Source organism: Cetorhinus maximus, chromosome 5, assembly GCF_964194155.1.
Source record: "Cetorhinus maximus chromosome 5, sCetMax3.hap1.1, whole genome shotgun sequence".
Taxonomy (NCBI): domain Eukaryota; kingdom Metazoa; phylum Chordata; class Chondrichthyes; order Lamniformes; family Cetorhinidae; genus Cetorhinus; species Cetorhinus maximus.
The window spans coordinates 82636704-82658556 of NC_135883.1; the positions used below are offsets into that span (position 1 = coordinate 82636704).

General features: G+C 40.6%; 1 protein-coding gene across 4 annotated transcripts in view; it reads left to right on the top strand.

Moving 5' to 3' along the window:
* Positions 1-21853, top strand: part of ptprk (protein tyrosine phosphatase receptor type K) — a 640293-nt gene that overhangs the window by 420678 nt on the left and 197762 nt on the right. For all 4 annotated transcript variants that reach the window (XM_078542126.1, XM_078542128.1, XM_078542127.1 and 1 more), the window contains exon 8: positions 18769-19068. In XM_078542126.1, the coding sequence (XP_078398252.1) occupies positions 18769-19068 (300 nt within the window). The remainder of the gene's footprint in view (positions 1-18768; positions 19069-21853) is intronic.

Genomic DNA, 21853 nt, shown 5'->3' on the forward strand with positions numbered 1-21853 from the left:
CCGATTTCAGGGGTAAACATTGGTGATTGTGAGACCACGCACCCTCTTGATCCCTTTCATATGGGGGAGGTGGGGGCATAGTGGTATTGTCACTGGGTTAGTATTCTAGAGACTCAGGGCAATGCTCTGGGGACCTGGGTTCGAATCCCACCATGGCAGATGGTGAAATTTGAATTCAATAATAATCTGGAATTAAAAGTCTGATGATGACCGCGAAACCATTGCTGATTGTCGTAAAAATCCATCTGGTTCACTAATGTCCTTTAGGGAAGGAAATCTTCCATCCTTACCTGGCCTGGCCTACATGTGACTGCTGACCCACAGCAATGTGGTTGACTCTTAAAATCTCTCTGAGCAAGGGCAATTAGGGATGGGTAATAAATGCTGGCCTAATCAGCGACGCCCACATCCCATGAATGAATATAAAAAAGTACATAGCTTGTAGTTTTCCGTTGTCACAGGCAGCTTGGATTTCTTCGCATCAGTTGGTCCAATGTTTATTGCTGTGTCTCTGTGCCTTTTGCATGACTTGGCTACCTTAAAGCCATGCAGTGTTCAAGCTGTTGGGTTTATGTTGTGCATTTGGTTCAATACTGGATGTCCCCTCTACTGAGTAGGCCTCAAGCTAGTCTTTGTTGCAGGTTCCATCTTTACTAAATGCTGCTGCTGTGTCATGAATGATTGAAGTCAGCAACTTCTAAACTTCATCAATATCAACATTTCCTGGTAAGCCTTTAGTGGGTTCTAATTGCTTGAGTGCCAATACAAACTGCTGGTATTCGGCATAATTTCTTGTACCAGGGACAGCATGTGAGCTGTTATGGTTCGAGTTCTGAAACTTTTGCATTTGCATCTTCGCTCTGCTTCTGATAAGAGAGTGATTAGTGCCGCAAACTGCACAGTGGTAGGTGCAGTTACGGAGAACATTGGGCAGATCATGTCTTCTGATGATAATCGGGTCAAGTTGGTGCCAATTGCCAGATCTTGGGTGATGCCTTGATACCACGTGGTGATGTTTGCCCTGAAAGAAAATGTTGGTGACACAGAGTTCATTCAGGTCACGAAGCTCAGGAAATTATTGTCTGTTGTGAAACCAAATCCCCTCAGAGCAATGTGCCTGCCATGGCTCAGCTCCCCACACACACCCCATCTTGCCCCATATCACACCCTGGGCTACTGGTCTCTGGTCCGCAATGCTTGTTCTGCCAAGCCCACACTCTACCTTTCCTGCTCTGCCATCTTAATTCCAGCCATTATCCAATAGTGTGCCAATAGGAACCATCCTGGTGCTCAAAAGAATAGCTAGAAAGTACTAGATAGCACTTGGAGGCCATGTGTATAAAATACTGCTGTATCAAAGTTTAACCTTTATTGTAGTAGTGAGAGACATGAGAGACATTCAATTTTTAAAAAATATTGACGTTTTCAGCCATTTATCTTCTGTTTAATAACTGCTGTCATGTAAATGCATTGGAGGTAGTTCAAAGGAGGTTTACTAGATTGATACCTGGAATGGGTTTTCTTGTGAAGAAAGGTTGGACAGACTGGTTTGTTTCCACTTGAGTTTAGAAAAGTGAGGGGTTATTTGATTGAAGTACACAAGATCCTGAATGACGGTGCACACCAAAAGGATGTTTCCTCTTGTGGGTGAGGTCAGAACTAGGGGGCACTGTTTTAAAATTAGGGGTCGCCCTTTTAGGACAGAGATGAGGAGAAATTTTTTTCTCTCGAGGGTTGTGTGACTTTAGAACACTGCCTCAGAAGGTAGTGGAGGTGGGGGCCATTGAATATTTTTAAAGCAGAGGTAGATAGATTCTTGTTAGGCAAGGGAATCAAAGGTTATCGGGGTTCGATGGGAATGTGGAAATCGAAACACAAGAAGATCAGCCATGATCTTGTTGAATGGTGGAGCAGGCTCGAGGGGACGAATGGTCTACTCTTCCTATTTCTTATGTTCTTATGCTTTGCATTTTACTTTTTGCAACAATTCTGCAAATATGCATGAAAATCGGCACGAGTTTTAATAATTCCATTAATCAGGACTTTGTACTAGAAATTTATTTAGAGCATAGTTGATGCTGGAAGCTGGTTTTATTACACAGTAATATCATCTTTAACAACTTATACTGTATGTGAAGAGAGTGTCGATTGGTTGGCAAGTGGCATTACCATGGAGAATGCACCACTGATTTCTTCATTCCCCATGGCAATACCATTTGTCAACCAATCAACACTATCTTCACATACAGTATAAATTGTTGTTTTCCCCCTAATATTCGCATTCTTGCAAGTGTCCTGATGAATGCAAGATGAAAAGTATAGACATGCCTCCTTTTTTTTCAGCAATACTCAAGCTATGTACTGCCAAACAATTATTAATATCATCTTTCATACTCATTGTTGGCAGTTATTGCAATTTGTGATAAGTTTGATGTGCATTGTGACTGTTTATGAGGTATGAAAAGTGACACATTACGGGTCAAAGAGCCACAGGGGTTTATGAGTATGCGGTGCTGTGAGGGTGGAGGCAGGATGGTGCTAAGTGCATTTGATCCAGTTTATTACTTGAGCTGCAGTCAATTATGTAAATTTAGTGGTGTATCTCTTATCTCTTATGCCTTCTTTAACCTGTGACAACTGGCGGGAGAATCTACCACTTGGTGTACCAGTTCTTTCTTTGTTATAGCCGATTTTTATTTTAAGATGACACATGACACATCAATTACATTTTGAAATCTTTGCACGGGTTTCTTTCATCTGGAGGCACAAGTTAAAAGAAGTCATTCCACATAATCTCACTCCTATTCCTTCTCCATGTAGGCCATATATCTCCTTTTAATTTAAACCCTGTTAAATGCATCAGGGGTTTCAAGCACGTAAGCTTTTAAAATCAAGTGAATTTAATAGAGAGGAATCCCTCTGTCTAATCTGTGAAGGTAATGCTAGTCTTTGCCACTATTGATTGTGTGACAGGCACGCAAACTGTTAAACCAACACAGAGCAAACACAATAAATAATACTGCACAGTATTTAAAGACAGTAAAGGTAATTCTATCTCTGTAGGTTGCTGATTAGTATATTTCCACTACACCAACTAAACAACCTACGCTTTGACAGTTTTATGTTAAACATTAACATATCTCTGTTAAAAGTATCAACATCTAGTTAACTGAATTAATGAAGTATGTCGTATCGTCAGAGTATTGTTGCATCGATTATTTTTGCCTCAAAGGCGTTGTGCATTTTTGTTTATAACTGGTTAAACCTTTGTAAAATTTTTTGTAAAATGTGCTGATATATCCTATTTTTATTTTTGAAAGCTTGAAGCTAAAACCTTTTTTTTTATTCATTCATGGGATGTGGGCTTCGCTGGCTGGGCCAGCATTTATTGCCCATCCCTAGCTGGTGGTGAGCTGTTTTATCATGGATTTTAAACTCCTCTTTGAACATTTCCAATGGGGATCAAATTCTCTAACCATGTATTTTTACTTCTGGCATTGATGTCTTACTATTCACTGCGGGTTGCTCTAATTAGCTAGAACTAGGGCCAAAGAGTAGAGCTTAGGAGCAATGTTGAAATAGGTCATAGGAAACTTCATTTGCCAGTTAATAAAACAACATTCCTGGAAATAAGTGCTGTGTTTGGAAGTAATGAGCATTTTTTTCTTAATATTACTTCCAAATATGCCATGGTCACAGACTACTGTAATACTAATTCCGATTCCTAATTCCAATTCCTAGTACACTATTACTGAAAATGTTTATTAGCAAATAAAGTTTTGTTGCAGTGGCAGTTTGGCAGTTTTTGGAACTGTCTGGATTATATTTTTCTCTGCTCAGAAAGAAAGATACATTAATGCAGTGTATCTAATTATTTGGATAGTTTTATTTATTTTATGTGGAAACCAATAGACTCTGCAATTGGGATGTTAAATGTGCATTTGCTTTTGATTTTGGCTCTGTGATTCACAGACAAATTATATCCAAGTAATTTGATAACTTGTCACTGCTCTCCCACCCATACTAGTATAATCGATTTAAATCGTTAGAAAGTATAGCTGTAGGCTATCAAATTCCATCCTGTGTCATCTAAGTTTCTGCTCTTTCTTGACTGTTACTTGCCTGGGCATATTGCCTCCCTGTTTACAGCTTTGCACGGCAATGGTTATGGCATTTTGTAACTTGTAGACTAATTAAACTGCGGTCTTTGCTGCAGACATACTGGATTTTTGTATGCAAGATGTTTGACAATGTAACTTAATTTATTAAAGGTTTCCACGTCAAACCAGTTCCAACAAAGAATTCTTTGAAACAATAATTTTGCTGAGGCAGCTACTAAATAAGTAGCAAGTGCATACATGGGATTCTTGGCTCTGGTCAATAAATGAATATCATACCAAATGTTACCAAATTATTACTCTGTGCTTCATTCATGCTATAATATTACTTCTGGAAAGAATATTTGTAAGAACATATAAAACAAATATAAAATTGGAGGTGGATGTACCATAGATGGAGGTCATATGATGCATGGCCTCATTTAAAGAGCATTTATTAATAAGATTTTAATGAATATATGTAGTCTGTTTTTCACGTTTCGCTGGTTGTGTGAGAGTTTACTGTAATGGATTCTTTTACAAAATTGGATGCCTCTGGACTGATACAAAGAAAACAGTAATTCAGTAAAATTATTTAATTAGAACAAAATACTCATGATATAAATCAAGCATATATATTGGCAGTAAATTGAACCCAACCTGCCCAGTGATTGGATTGGATCAGCAACCATTTTGTGCTCTTTTACTTTCCATTGAAGTCAGGTCCCTTACTTTCATGGTTAGTGGGTTAGATTAAAATTAACCCCATGCACTTAAATATACAAAACAGATCAGACAAAAATGGGTATGTATAATCAGTTTCCTGTCCTACTGTAGGAAGTGCTAGAAGACTAGAAGTGTAGGAAGACTAGCATGGAGGTATTATTTTCCAGTTATTTTAACAATCTGAATGGATGATATATATGTACTGCTGATATAATTGGAAAGCAGTGTACTGTCATCCAAATCTTGAAGAAAAAGTTCCACTGTTAAGCTATGTAATTTTGTTTGATTAAAGGCAATTAAGTTTCTCTAACATGTAGTTTTGCCAAGGCAGAATAAGTCATTAAGCTAACAGCCCACAGTCTTCTCCTTCTTAATCAAAAAGCTCACCCATGTGAAAGCAATTGTCCACAGTTTTCTCCCTTCCATTATTGACTTTTTACCTAATGACCAGTAACACAGCTTTGTATCAGCCAGCCTTTGGTTTAATTTAGCCTTGCGCTTTAAATGAAAAATGCATGTAATTGCTGACGTGAAATATAATGGCCCGAACCTTCCAATGAGCAGCAATCACTGTTGGAGTGCTGCTCCACTCTTACTTTTCTACGCCACGACGGAGCTCTGCATTTCCGGTTGGGTCTTTCGATCCTTGTTTTTTCAGAAATACCGAGCAGCCTTCCATTACACTGCTTTCTCATAGCACTGAATTGTCAGGGGGAAGACGAGGCATGCCCCCTTTTTACGGCATTAGCTGTCGTATTCTGTTAAGTGTTCAATAAGACACTGAAAATCTTTGGGACGTTAAAACAGCTTTTCAGTGTATGAGTGAATGTGTAGGTATGTAAGTAGGTAGAGTGGCAGGTGGGTAGGGTGGTGGGTGGATGGGAAGGGTGGCAAGTGGGGTTATGTGAATGGGTAGGTAGGGGAAGTCGGTTGGTAGGGTGGATGAGTGGATAGGGTAGGTAGGGTGGGTGAGTGGGTAGGTGGTCAGGAGCGCTTGTCAGGTTGGGTTGGAGGGGGAGCCAGGTGGGGAGGCTAGTCAGGTGACGTTGGGGAAGGAAGTTGAGGGTCGGGTGATTGGGAGGAGGAATCGGGTAGTGTCAGTTTTATAGTTACCCAAGAGTTAGGCTAGGATTTTTCTGTCTTAACATTTCCTGGGTGACTATTCAGGTAAGTAAATGGGAACTGTATGAAGTCTCTGACTCTGTTGGAGACCTTTTCAGAGGGCCCCAGGGAGCAGGGGCATTGCCCGTCAGAAGTTCAAACTTCCCGGGCAATTCCCACGAGTCATTGCATCGGGACATCTGCAGAGTCCCGAAACTCATCTTGGGGCGTAGGACCGGTCTCCAACGATCCGGAGATTGGAAGACCTGGGCCAAAAAATTGTTTGGAAATAACAAAAATTATGGATTTAAGTTAAGATGAACATGAGTTGGCCCTTGGTACAGAATTGCCTATTCTGCCAACTTGCGTGCACTACACTGAATTGTCTGACAGCAGGCCCTTCCCGTATTTAAATAGGCTTCTGGCACATTAAATGCTCAAAGCCCGGAGAATTGGCATTTGGTTGGAGAATGGAAAATTTGCTGAGACAGCAGGCCTTAATGCTTAAAGGACAAATTACAACAAAAATTGGCAGATGCATAATCATGTTACTGTCATTACATAAAATAGCAAAAATGAAAGAGAGATTCCCTGTCATTAAAAAAATAAGTTGTGGTGATAACAAAAAAGTTAACTAATTGTTCACAGTGGTGCGAACATTTGGATAGTGCTACTGTTTTTGATGCTGAAGGCTTGGAGTCCAGCTGCAAGAGATATACCTTTAAAAAAAAAAGGTGACTGGATGGGGCTAAATATCACTTTCCAGTAAAATCACACCTCATCTACAGAAGCACAGTTTACAATTCTGGTCCCCAGTTATGCCTGTCTCTTTATGGGGTATGTGGAACATTCCTTGTTCCAGTCCTACTCCGGCCCCCTCCCACAACTCTTTCTCCGGTACATCGATGATTGCTTCAGTGCTGCTTCATGCTCTCGTCTGGACCTAGAAAAATTTATTAATTTTGCTTCCATTTTCCACCCCTCCATCATTTTCACATGGTCCATCTCTGACACTTCCCTTCCCTTCCTTGACCTCTCTGTCTCAATTTCTGGTGATAGACTGTCCACCAATATTCATTACAAGCCTACCAACTCCCACAGCTACCTCGACTACAGCTCCTCACACCCCGCGTCCTGTAAGGACTCCATCCCATTCTCTCAGTTCCTTCGCCTCCGTCGCATCTGTTCTGATGATGCCACTTTCCAAAACAGTTCCTCTGACATGTCTTCCTTCTTCCTTAACTGAGGTTTTCCATCCACGGTAGTTGACAGGGCCCTCAACCGTGTCTGGCCCATCACCCGCGCATCCGCCCTCAATACTTCCTCTCCCTCCCAGAACCATGATAGGGTCCCCCTTGTCCTCACTTATCACCCCACCAGCCTCCGCGTTCAAAGGATCATCCTCTGCCATTTCCGCCAACTCCAGCATGATGCCACCACCAAACACATCTTCCCTTCACCCCCCCCGGTGGCATTCCGCATGGATCGTTCCCTCCAGGACACTCTGGTCCACTCCTCCATCACCCCCCTACACCTCAACCCCCTCCCACGGCACCTTCCCATACAACCGCAGAAGGTGCAACACCTGCCCCTTTACTTCCCCTCTCCTCACCGTCCAAGGACCCAAACACTCCTTTCAAGTGAAGCAGCATTTCACTTGCACTTCCCTCAATTTAGTCTACTGCATTCCTTGCTCCCAATGCGGTTTCCTCTACATTGGAGAGACCAAACGCAGATTGGGTGACCGCTTTGCAGAACACCTTCGGTCTGTCCGCAAGCATGACCCAGACCTTCCTGTCGCTTGCCATTTCAACACACCACCCTGCTCTCATGCCCACATGTCCGTCCTTGGCCTGCTGCATTGTTCCAGTGAAGCTCAACGCAAACTGGAGGAACAGCACCTTATCTTCCGACTAGGCACTTTACAGCCTTCCAGACTGAATATTGAGTTCAACAATTTTAGATCATGAACTCTCTCCTCCATCCCCACCCCCTTTCCGATCCACCCCCCCTTTTTTTTCCCAATAATTTATATAGATTTTTCTTTTCCCACCTATTTCCATTATTTTTAAATGTATTTCCATCCATTCTTTTATCTCTACCTTTTAGCCTATTTCGATCCTTTCTCTTCACCCCACCCCACCCCCACTAGGGCTATCTGTACCTTGCTTGTCCTGCTTTCTACCCTTAATTAGCACATTCCATAGATAATATCACTACCTTCAACACCTCTTTGTCCTTTTGTCTATGACATCTTTTGGCTATCTCCACCTATCACTGGCCCTCTATCCAGCTCTTCCCCCCACCCCCACTCCTTAAACCAGCTTATATTTCACCTCTTTTCTATTTTTACTTAGTTCTGTTGAAGAGTCATACAGACTCGAAACATTAACTGTGTTCCTCTCCGCAGACGCTGCCAGACCTGCTGAGTTTTTCCAGGTATTTTTATTTTTGTTTTGGATTTCCAGCACCTGCAATTTTTTGCTTTTATCTTACAATTCTGGTGTCTGGAAGAGAAAGATTTGACAGCATCCTGCAGCACTTACTACCCTTCAGATCCTAGGAACCTGGGGGCAGACTGCTGTTTTTCACAGCTTTCAGGATCTCACAGCTGCCATTAGACAATATATCCCTACCAGTGGGGAGATGGTGCTTGGAGAATAAGTAAATGCCAGTAGCAACATGCTTGAGGCTGCCAGGCATCTGGTCTTTCCCCTTCTCTCCTGTTCTCCCTTTTCGTCAGTATTGTCATGTTCCACCTCATCTTTTTTGCAAGTCTAGCAGCAACAGGATAGAATGGGACGGGCTAAGAATGGGTGAGAATCACTTTGTTGGAATTTTACTCGAGATGGGTGTGGCATCTTGTGGCTGTGTTCTGCTGCATAGGAATGCCTTGGCAACTGTATAGGATACAAGAGAGAATCTAACCATCTCCCCATGAAATTCGATGGCCTAACCCCAGCAACCACAGTATCAGTGTCTGTTCTATTTTTACCTCTTTTGTAATCTTTTCTCCACATGGACTCAAGTTAATGCATACCACCTGCATACAATTAAGCATAATTAATATTCAATTAGCAGCTGGTTTCGTAATATTTCCATGGGGTGAAAATGCAAAATGTCCTTTGGCTTGGGAAGCTAAAAAAAAAGATAGTCCAAGGTCCTCCTGCTGCAGGAAAGTGGGCTGTTTTGGAGGGAACTGATAGGAGATTCTAGTTGTCAAATATTTTATGTGACATTCAGTACAATGGGCAGACTGAAGATAGTATACCCATTGAAAGTCATTGAGCCATAATAACACATATGGAGGCCCTTTTCCCATCGAGCCCATGCCAGCTCTTTGTAGAGCAATCTAGTCTGCCCTGCGGTCCCTGTAGACCGGTAAGTTTATTTCTCTCAATTGCCCATCCAATTTAATTTTGAAATCCTTAATTTTCTCCACTTCCGCCACCCTTGTAAACAGTGAGTTCTACATCTTTGCTATTCACTGTGTAAAAAAATTCTCACTCGCATACCCCTGCAGTTCTTGCCTGAAACCTTAAATCTGTGTCCCCTAATCCTTGTACCATTAGCTAATGGGAACAAGTTTTCTTTATCTGCACTGTCTACACCTGTCATGATCTTGTACACCTCTATCAAATCTCTCCTCTATCTCCTTTGCTCCAAGGGGAACACCTCCAGTTTCTCCACCCAAACCTTGTAGCTAAAATGCCTCAACCCTGGAACCATTCTGGGAAATCTCCTCTGCCGTGTCTTGAATATCCTCACATACTTCTTAAAGTATGGTGACCAGAACTGGATGCAGCACTTTAGCTGTGGCCTTATCAGAGCTTTAGAGAGATTCAGGATAACTTGGCTGCTTTTTGACTCAATACCTCTATTTATGAAGCCCAAGATCCCATATGCTTTGCTAACTGCCCTCTGACTGATTCCTGGGATGGCAGGATTGTCGCATGAGGAATAGATTGGGTCGTAAGTCTGTATTCACTGGAGCTTAGAAGAATTGGGGGGGATGGGTGGTCTCGTTGAAATGTATAAAATTCTGATAGGGATGGACCGACTGGATGCAGGGATGATGTTTCCTCTGGCTGAGGGTTCTAGAACAAGGGTTCACAATCTCAGGATATGTGGTAGGCTGTTTAGGACTGAGATGAGGAGAAATTTATTCACTCGAAGGGTGGTGAACCTGTGGAATTCTCTACCACATAAATCTGTGGAGGCCAAGTCATTGAATATACTTAAGAAGGAAATAGATTTCTGAGCTCTAAAGGTGTCAAGGGGTATGGGGAGAGAGCAGGAGAATGGCATTGAGATATAGGACCAGCCATGATATTAAATGGGGAGCAGGCTCAAAGGGCCGAATGACCTACTCCTGCTCCTGCTCCTATTTTCTATGTTTAATATGTCCTGCCACCTTCAAAGATCAATGCACATACACTCCCTGATTCCTCTGCCCCTGCACATTCTTTAAAACTGTGCCATTAAGTCTATATTGCTTATCCCTTCTTCCAAAATGCATCACTTCATACTTCTCTGTATTGAATTGCACCAGCCACTTGTCTGCTCATTCTTCTAGCCTATCCATGTCATGTTGCAGTTGATTGGTATCATCCTCACTGTTTGCCACACATACGAGTATGGTATCGGTGATAAATTTTGAAGTTTTATTCTGTATTCCAACATCCAAGTTATTTATATATATCAAAAAAGCAGTGGTCCTAACCCTGACTCTTGGGGAACACCACATTGTACCATCCTCCAGTCTGAAAAACAACCATTTACTACAGCTCACTCTTTTCTGTCCTTAAGCCAATTTTTTATCCAAGTTGACACTGACCCTCCCATTCCATGAGCCTCAATTTTATTAACCAGCCTTTTATGTGATACTTTGTTAGAGGCTTTCTTAAAATGCACATGGACAGTATCCATTGCTTCCCTTTCATCAGCCTTCTCTGTTAACCTCATCAAGAAATTCAAATAGTCAAGCATGACCTGCCTTGTACAAATCCATGCAGGCTCTCCCTAATTAACTCAAATGTCTCCAAACGCCTGTTGATTGTTTCCATCATTATTGTTTCTAAAACCTTATGTACCACTGATGCTAGACTGACCTGTAGTTACTAGGAATGACCTTTCTTGGTAAGGGTGTCACATTTGCCAACGCTCTCCAATCCTCTGCCATCTCCCCTGCATCTAGGGAAGATTATAAGATTATGGCAAGGCCTTCCACTATTTCCATTCCCACTTCCTGTAGCAACCTGGGATGTAAGCCATCGGAACCAGGCAACACAGCCAGCCTATCCAGTACATTCTTCCTATCAATTTTCACCTCATCCATTACCTCTACCATCTCCTCTTCTACCAATATTTTGTCTGCATCCTCTTCCTTAGTAAACACCAATGCAAAGTACTCATAAACTATTGAAGCCCTGCCCTGAGCCACTATGTCCCTAAAAGGCCCACGCCACCCCTTACTGCTCACTTATTTACATCCTACTAGAAGATTTGGGGTTTCCTTTTAATATTATCTGGCATTGTACTCTCATATTCTACCCTTACCAGGCACATTTTCCTCTTCACGCTCCCACTCGGCATATTCTGTTTAGACAGTTTTCGTTTGAAGAATTCACCTGACCTGCATCATACACCCTCTTTTCTTTGTTTCTTCATATTCTCGTTCTCTCTCATCATCCAAGGAGTCATGGCTTTGGTTCTCTTGCCTTTCACCCTGTTGAAATGTACCTAACCTGTGCTTGAAGCATCTCTTTAAAGATCATCCATTGCTCTGTTACAGTTTTTTCTTGTCGATCTTTGGTTTCATTTTACCCTGGCTTGATTCCCCCTCATCCCACTGAAGTTAGCCCCCTTCCAATTTAGAAGCCCTGCTTTATGTTTGTTAGAAACTAGCTTCATCCCTAAGGCAATGAATAACTTGTAATGAGATTCAATCTGTGACCTTTGCGTTATTAGTACTAGCTAATAGGATGTTATGTAGATAATTGTTTATTGTGGTATAATTACATGCTATTAAAAATGTGAGTGAGAAAAGGTTGCACAGTGTCAGCTGTGGCTCAGTTCATAGCACCCTCGCCTTTGAACCAGAGGGTTGTGGGTTCATGTCCCACTCCTGGAAAACCAAGAACTGTGATTGTACTCAAAAGAGTTGCAATCTGTGACTGTTGATAACTCGAAAGAGTTTGACCATGCTGGTTTGAAATAAATGTTGGACAGAAAGGAATTTTGAATTGTTTTACAAAAAGAGGTGCATGTATGAAGAAATTGCGAGGGGTGCTGGAGGAGGGGTATTTCGCACCATAAAACTTTGTTCAGATTATGAAGGTTTTTGATTTCATTTTCTTTTGACATTTTGGTTGTGCATATAAACTTTAAATTTTTATTTAAAGGTAGAGAAGAAAATTGGCTAATTGTGTATAAATTGTACGTACTTGTATGCAGCTGATGGTCATTAACTGGGAGTTCATTTGGGCCCCTATATAAAGGAACAGACTGAAACTGCTGGATGAAGAGGTGCATGTTTGTAAAGTGCATCTCTAAATAAATGGAACATACCAACAATGCTGGCATTGCCAACACTGCCCACATTCCATGAACGAATTATTTTTTAAAATGGTAGAAGGATTAAGTGCTAACAGTTAAAGTAACAGAAGCAGATATTACTTTAGGGGTTAGTTCAAACTGTTGGCAATCTAATAGAAGTATGACAGGAAAATTAAAAAATTATAATATATTACAGGATGTTAACTGTCAAAGTGAAGATTATTGGTGGATTTTTGTTTGTAAATCATTTACTTCCTGTCCTGAGAGAATTTCCCAGAAACATTCCTTCAGCGTGACGTGACACTGTGGAGACTGGGGGAGATGATGGCATAGTGGTAATGTCACTGGACCAGTAATCCAGAGGCCTCGGCTAATACTCTGGGAACATGGATTCAAATCTCATGGCAGCTGGTGGAATTTGAATATAAAGCTGGTCTCAGTAATGGTGACCATGAAACTATCATTGATTGTTGTAAAAACTCATCTGGTTCACCAATGTCCTTTAGGGAAAGAAATCTGCCGTCCTTACCTGGTCAGGCGTACATGTGACTCTAGACCCATGGTTGACTCTTAACTGCCCTCTGAAAAGGCCTAGCAAGGCACTCAGTTCAAGGGCAATTAGGGTTGGGTAACAAATGCTGGCCTTACCAGTAGCGCCCATATCCCCTGAAAGAAAAAAGGATATTGGTGATATATGGTAGTGATAATGCAAGACTCCGATGGCCTGATGAAGTAACTGTCAATGTTTGCTCTTAGTTCATGAAATTGTTGGAATTCCTCCTAGTTGTCACAGCCATAAAAGAGTTTTGCTGAAATATTGCATTTTGGTGATCTTGGCAGGAAGCATAGGGTTTGCTTCCACATTTCAGCTGCGGTCACCCTATTCTACCTATTTGTCTCCCCTATCTATTGAGGAACTGTTGCTGCATTCTGCAATTACCCTTTGACATCAAGAGCTGGATAAGCCATTGCAACATTGTCAAACTTGAAGCCAACCTGCCAGCACTAACTTGTCTGTACCATGACTCTGCAGTATCTAGTTTGCCACCAAAGCCTAACAGGAAATGTAGAGTCAGCCTCTTTCACCATTTCACCACGGTTGCTTTCTTAAAGTTTTATAACAACGCCCACTTCTGCCCTTGCATTTTTCACAATCTCCCCTGACCACCCTTTCCACCACACTGAAACCTAAGTATATGGTTTCTAACTTTGATATTCAATTTCTCTACCTCCTTCCTAGTTGGCCTTCCTGTTGTAACCTTCCACTGGCATTACTTCAGTGCATTCAAACTGCTGCTGTCCGTGTTGTCACAATCCTTCATGTATCTACAACAAGTATTTTTCATACTGCCTCCTTTCCAAGAGAATGATGAGATATTAGTTCTGGCTCCACAGTCCAGCACTCCCAATATGGAATGGTGTTTGTAGGGACCATATCTTGGGAAATCGTGGGTGTGCATACGATTTTTTGTCAATGGCTATAATGTGAGCCTAGATTTATTTATAGTTAAAATGAAATGCAGAAATTGAAAAGTCATAGTGAAAATATTAAAATCGACAGCCATCAAACTTTTGATACAGACAAGAGCTTGACTGTTGAAAGTAAGAGTATAGCATTTTTCAAGTTAATCTCAAAGAAATAAATTCTCTGGGGCACATGTGAAGTTGCTGCTTATGAAATGTTGTCTATCTCATAACGTTGAGATAACTATGAACAGAAAATTGAACAGTTCCTACAAGTCCTAACAACAGAGTCCCTTTAATGCAGAAGTCTCTTTGAAGATGGTATCTGAGCAGGCTAACATTTCAGTAAACATGGGAGGATTGCTGTGATATTAAAAAAAAACTATATAGCCGCTACTGCTTTTTAAGTTAATCTACCTCAAGTTTCAAAGTGTTTTTATAATATGTCTTCAGCATACTAATATATACTCCAGCAGGATTCATTAGCTCTTAAGGGAAAAAAAAATCCGATTGAAAGCACCATCAATGTTAAACATTTTGAAACTGTGCTGACAGATGCCAAAGACCTAGCATGAGGCCGCCACAGCTGTTGCATGTGAAATGTTCAAAGCTGCTAAATTGCCCTATACATCATACTAGAAGAGAGTCAACAAAATCTGGAATGTGATCTATCATGCCAGCTAGCCATACTGCGTACTAATTACACTAATTGTACAACTTAACTGCCACTTACAAAACTGACGCAAATTATTAATTATTGTTTATCATTTTCATTACGCTGCTATTCTTCTCCATAAAAGCTCTAACGTATGCAGTACCACTTTGACATATTTCCATTAAAAAGTCATCTATTTTCCCCTGAATTATAGGCAGATACAGATTTTTAGTTGACATCACAGTATTAGCTGACATCTGGCCATCACCGCGCTAGCAGGATGCAACTATGTTTACAAGCATCTAAAGTCAGCTGGCACACATGGAATATTCCCAGACCTGCTGCTAATTTTCTGAATGATATGCATCTTCATTTAAGCAAAACTAACTTCCAGCCTGACTTGATCAGAAATTTCATACCACTTGAGGCATATATCCATACTAAATATGCTTATGGACTGAATAAAAACTGAGAGGTATAGCCCGCACACTTCTTAATTCTGGCAATCTCTCACATATAAAATTAAATGTGTTGACCCACTTCAACTTTGCAGAGGCCACTGAACTAATAATTAGCTTGAAATTGGTATTTTAAGTTTCTAATATTCTGAATAAAGACATGTAAGAGCATCTGGCTTTTGACAGCCTCAGGATACACAGCAAAATATAAAATGCAATCACTGGCATGACAAAATGTAGTGACATTTACCAGCCTACAAGGTCGAAAGCCAAGTCTAGGCTATGCAGCAAGCAAAGAAGGGTAACCTTTCAACTTGGAAACTGGAATATGTGGCCTTCACAGCCATCAGCAAAGGTGCACCAAATGAAGATGCCCTACCTAAATGGATTGCTTGCTGTGTGTTCATCATCTCTTGTAGATTGTAGCATGCTAACAACATTAAAGCCTGTCCATCTGAAGTGACAGCAGAATGTGTTGGGGTATCCTACATGTTTTCAGTAACCAATTTACCAAAACCGAGTTAATTGGTAACCTGGTACGCCAACCATTTACAACAATGAATAAAGATGCAGCTTTCAGTTCACAAGATACTCTTTCTGTTTATAGAAACTGATAATGTAATCAAGCCATTTACACCAGGAAAGGGCTTTGAGGGAGGATGCATGAACTGTTTTGATTCCCCTGCTGCTGAGCTCCTAACTTCCAGTACCTATTGTGGGGAAAACACTGGCACAATTCTCCCATTAAGATGGGTGAATGATTGATAGGAAAGTCACCTACAGGGCAGGTTTGCCATGACTGGATTAACACAAGGGTGTGTGGGGCCAGTGTTCAAGGGCTCCAGCCAAATAGGGTGACTCTGCAAGGGTCCACAGGAACACAGTTCAGCAATCACCAGGCATCCACTGTCATCTAGTTACATTAATTCCAGTGCTGAGGCCTGCAACCTGTTTTGTGGGTTGGAGATCCACTGTGCTTTAGACTGTTGCTGCCTGCACCATATGGTCCACACTTGGTCTAAGACAGCTAAAGAGGAAAAGTTGAGACTGTCAACAGAACTGGTAGGCCAGTGTTACCATGGAACTTAGTGAAGATGCCAAATAACGTCAGGATCATGCACTTAATGAGAAATAAGCACATGGTTAAAACATCGTTATTTTTACCACAACTTGAATGGATTTCAATGTGAGCTAAATCTTTAAAAATTTATTCATGGGATGAGAGTTTCTCTGGCAGGACTAGCATTTATTGTCCAAATCTAATTTTCCTTTGAAAGGTGGTGGTGTGTTGGTGAGCCACCTTCTTGAATCTCTGCTGCCTGTGCAGTAATGGGACATCCACAGTGCTGTTAGGGAGGGAATTGTAAGATTTTGTCCTAGTGACATTGAAGGAGCGATGATATAGTGTTTCACATCAGGATGGTGTGAGACTTGGAGGGGAATATGCAGGTGGTGGTGTTCGTGTGTATTTTCTGCCTTACTCCTTCTAGGTGGTGGAGATCATGGGTTTGAAAGCTGCTGGTGAAGGATCCTTGGCAAGTTGTTAGTGCATCTTGTATATAGCACACACTGCTGCTGCTTTGCACTGGTAGTGGAGTGAATGGATGATGATCGAGTGGACTGCTTTGTACTGGATTGTGTTGAGTTTCTTGAGTGTTGTTGAAGCTGCACTCATCCATGCAAATGGAGAGTATTCCATCATGCTCCTGACTAGTGCCTTGTAGATGGTGGACACGCTTTGGGAAGCCAGGAGGTGACTTAACTGCTGCCGAATTCCCAACGTCTGAGCTGCTCTTGTAGCCACAGTGTTGATGTAGTTAACACAGCTGAGCTTCTGGTCATTGGTAACCCACAGGATGATGTTGGTGTTATTGGCTTCAGCAATGGAAATGTCATTGAATGTCAAGGCAGATGGTTAGATTCTTGTTAGAAATGGTCATTATCTAGCAGTTGTTTGGCATGAATATTACTTGTCACTTAGCCCAACCCTGAGTATGCGAGCATTGACCTCTTCCGTATCTGAGAAATTGCAAATGGTACTGGACATTGTGCAATCATTCGCGAATATCTCCACTTCTGACATTATTTTGGAGGGAAGGGCATTGATGAAGCAGCTGAAAATTTTTAAGCGAAGAACACAGCCATGAAAAATTCCTGAAGCAATGTTCTGGGGCTGTGATGATTTGCCTCCAACAACCACAACCAACTTCCTTTGTGATAACGATGACTTCAACATAATATTAAAGAAGAAAAGAATGCCAGTGGAGGGAAAATTAGAACAGCATGTGGGGTAGCAGCTGTGCTCAAATAACACTGACTGCCCAGTTTACAAGTGTCGTAAAGAAGTAAAAAGCAATATGTTTACACTAATTTTAATGCTTTAACACTCGTACTTTTTTAGTAACCATTTTTTCCAAAAAAATAAACTACTTTTTTTAATTGTATGTGGCAAAATTAAGAATTTATTTAAGCTTGATATTCTGAGATAGCAGAAGAACATAACTTAGGAATTGGAGCAGGAGACCACCATTTGGTCCCTAGAGCCTACTCCACCGTTCAGTAAGATCATGGCTGATCTGATTATGGCCTTAACTCCACTTTCCTGTCTACTCCCCATAACCCTTGACTCCCTAGTCAATCAAAAATCTAACTCAGCCTTGAATATGTTCAATAACCCAACCTCCACTTATTGCTGGAGAAGAGAATTCCAAAGACTTAAAATCTTCCTGAGATAATAAATTCCTCTGTATTAAATGGGAGACCCTTATTTTTAAACTGTGCCCCCTAGTTCTAGATGCCCCCACATCCTCTCAGCATCTACCCTGTCAAGCCCCTTCAAATAAGATCACCTCATTCTTCTAAACTCCAATGAGTATAGAGTCAAACCTGCTCAACCTTTTCTCAAAAGACAAACTCCTCATCACAGGAATCAGCCTAGTGAAGCTTCTTTGAACTGTTTCCAATGCAAGTATATCCCTCCTGAAGTAAGGAATAACAACAATGTGGCAAATGTTCTTTGTTCCTCGCGTCCCAAGAATTCTGAATGTGACCCTGAGGTTCACTGCAATTGTTATATGGCACTAGAAGACTAGGATAAGGAGATGAATAAAGGTTACTTTAAGTAGAAAAGCTGAATGTGAGGTTATTTTATTTAACAGTAAAGAAATGCAATATTATGCCTACTACTTCATTAACTTAATAATCTGCGCTCCTGCAATGAGGTTGCATTGAAGCACATTTCTAGTTTGATTCTTGATTCCACCCTATCCTGTTGTACCTGTAAAATTCCAAATTTCAAAACCACTGCAGTCTGTTGAGACATTCAAATGCAATAATAGTAATTATTCAATCCAGCAGTCCAGGGGGAGCATGCTTACATAAGGTGCTCTCTCTGTTAGAACCATTGTGCTCTGGAAAGGCCAGGTGGAAGAATCATTTCCATGATTTACACATTTCCCTTTAGGTAAATTGCTTCCTTATATTTTCCTTGTTTTATTATGCGTACAAGTAAGTTGCTGAGATTCTTATAGATGTGAAGAACTGGCATCTTAACTATTTTCCAGTGACTTTCTTCAGCAGTTTCTAGGATTAAGATTTGTTAATGTTTGCCAGTTAAACAGTATTTTAGTAAATGTTACAGTAGTGAAAATGTTCTAATTTATATCTGCCTACAATTTTTCAAATTGTGTTGCTTTTTTTTCCTGAATAGAACCTATGAGGTCACCAAAAAGTCTGAAGATTGCAGAGATATATGCTAGACATCTTGCTGTTGAATTGGAGTCTCTGGGCTACAATGTAACACGGTGTCACACCTTCAACGTAACTGTGTGCTACCACTACTTTGGTCATAACAAGAGCAAAGCTGACTGCATAGAAATGGATCAGAAAGCACCCCAGCTTATTATTCAACACCTGCCACCTTACACAAACATCAGTATCAAAATGATTCTGACAAATCCAGAAGGAAGAAAGGAGAGTGAAGAGGTTGTCATTCAGACAGATGAAGATGGTAATTATTATGTTTTATGTCATTACCATGATTACAGAACAAAATTTGTTTATTTTATGCAAACTTTCCATAATTTTCAATGTGATGGAAAATGCAATAATTTACCAGTGCAGCTTTTACAGCACTGTGCAGAGTGTATCTTTGTATGAAAAAGGAGGGTATCTTTAGGATAAATTGTGGGGATTTGATTAATTGCGGACAAGTCCATGCAAATTAGTTATGCTGTCCCAGGCAATCTTAAGGTTATGGGTGTAAATCATATTGGCTGTATTAAGAAATACATTTGTGCTGGAGTGCAGAAATGTTTAATAATTCGTTAGAGTTAAAGAAACATGATTCATGACACTTCACAGCTGTATAAAAAGAAATAAAGTGAGTATTAAAGAGTATTATAGAGGGTAGAGGATGGGAGATTGGCGACAAGAGCATTGGAGTAGTAGATGATTCTAGAGGTAATGCACTTCAGCACCAAGAGAATGGAGCTCAGATAGAAGTGGGCAATATTATGGAGATAATATGGTGGAGCTCAAGTTTGAATAGGATGAGTCTAGCGACTGAGTAAGTGATGGAGGTGGTGGTAAGTGTACAGGGCTTGTGGCAAGGGCTAAAAATGGCTTCGATTTTTCCAACATTCAACTGAAGGCAATTGCAGTTTATTCAAGACTACATGTAAACCAAGCAATCTGAAAACACATAAACAGTGGATGTGCTCTGGTATGATCAGATAGATGAAAGAAACAGAACAAGGGCAGTCATGCTTAGCTAGATGACAGAGGCTTTGGAACAGGATGGTGAGATCAACTTTGTCAAAACAAACAAAGAGGTGGAGGAGAATTTTATGTAACATGATCACAGATACAGTGAATGTTGTTTGTGATGTTGGTTAGAGTCATTCACTGCTATGGGTAGGGATGGAAACTGAAGAGATTTGAGCATGTAAATAAGGGAGAGATGTACAGATCTAGGAGGTGACAAAAATGTTCAGGAACTTGGAAAACAAAGGCAGTGTGGAGATTTAATATTTTGCAATGAGTGATGGATCAAGTGTATTTTTTTATATCAGATTGAAGATGATTTTGAAAAGGAGAATGATACCTGAGGAGCAGCAATCATTTGCATATAATTTTTCAATTGCAGCTTATGTTTCAATTAGTGATGGAATTGCAGTGCATTCTGTTTTTAAGTGGTTCCTGGAAGTGGCATACTCTTGTGAACAACCCAGTTTGGAGGCTCACCTCAGTGAACTGCACTTCTTCACCACTTGTGGAGAATTGACACCATAATATCACAAGAAAATAATGGCCTGGATTTTGCAGTCAGTAGCAAAGTTATGGTGTTTGTTGCTGACCTCAAAATCTCCCCACAAAGATCTAGTTATCTCTGTGATGTGGATTTCACTTTGGAATGAAATTATCATTGGAAAGTGTCAGCTATAGGGATTCTCTGGTGTCCAACAACAGCGCTCTTATCAAGCAGGCTAAGCAGCTAATCATGTTTAAGAATTTTCATTAAAAAAAATAAGAGCAGTTAATCTGTTGAAATCTTATTCTGTTAGTAGTTCTATGTTGATCAATGCATTGATTAACATGCCAAAAAACTTTTATTAATATTAGATTGTTTACTTCATTCATGAGGATGTGCTAAATGTCCTGCAGTCAAACAATGGAAAGACCCCGGGAACATCTTTTTCATTCCTTTAAAGAGAGGCCTGTTTTCTCAGGGTTTTACTGAAAAGGGCTTAAACATATCCCCGTTTAAAAGATAAGCCACCTCTTAATGGGTGTTTTCTGAATTTCAGCATTAAATCAATAATGTTGTTTCCCAGGTACATTTTATATGCTTCAAACAGACCTGTTGGTGCCTGAGGTTATACCCCAGCTTATTACCTGAACAGAGTAAAGAATCTTTCAGCGAGCAAATGTTGCCAACCGCAGCATCCTGCTGTCTTTGCCTTTCACTCTGAATGTGCTGTATTGCTGTGATTGTGTACTACAACTGGTTGCCAAGACAGTGGCAGTTGCCATGGTTAACTTGCTGCATTTTTCAGCACAGATGGATAGCACCAGTGAATTTGAGTGTTAGATTTTCCATCTGAGTATACAACAGGAGCATTAGGAATTTGTTCCAAATTATGTGGCTCTTCCCAGGGGTGAACTTCCCATTCATACTTTCAAGTCCCTCCGTTGTAATTTGGAATAAATTCCACACAACAAAGTGAGAAGAATGGCATGTCGAATGAAAATTTAAATTAATTCCCCATGATGAGAGAAAAATACAATCTAATTAAAGAATGTGGATATAAATAACAGTCTGCATCCAGATAAATCTACCTGAATTGGGCAAATTATGCCTCAAACAGGAACCAGAAATTATAGTAGGTTAGTATTTGCTCTGAGTGTGCAGGTAACAAAACTGTATTCCATTATAGTCAGCTAGCCCAATGAAGATGCCAGAGTGATAATTTTGCCAGAGCCCAACATCAGCCAGCAAATGCAGATTAAAGATTAAGAACTATTTTGTTATAGTCCCATTTTTGCATGCCAGCAGAGCTCTTCTTAAATCTTTCTCTCTCGCTTCGGATTTTGTTTCTCTGGCGCGATTCATCTGCATAAACTTCAGTTTTAAATAGGTTTGCTAAAGTTCAATCAAATCAAAATAACAGAATTCCAATATCATCCTGGCATGATCTTGGATTATTCAAGCCTTGACTGCTGATCTCTGGTCCCTGACATGTGCCAAACTTCCAGCCTTTCCAGATAGATTTGCTGTCACAGATGGAAGAAAT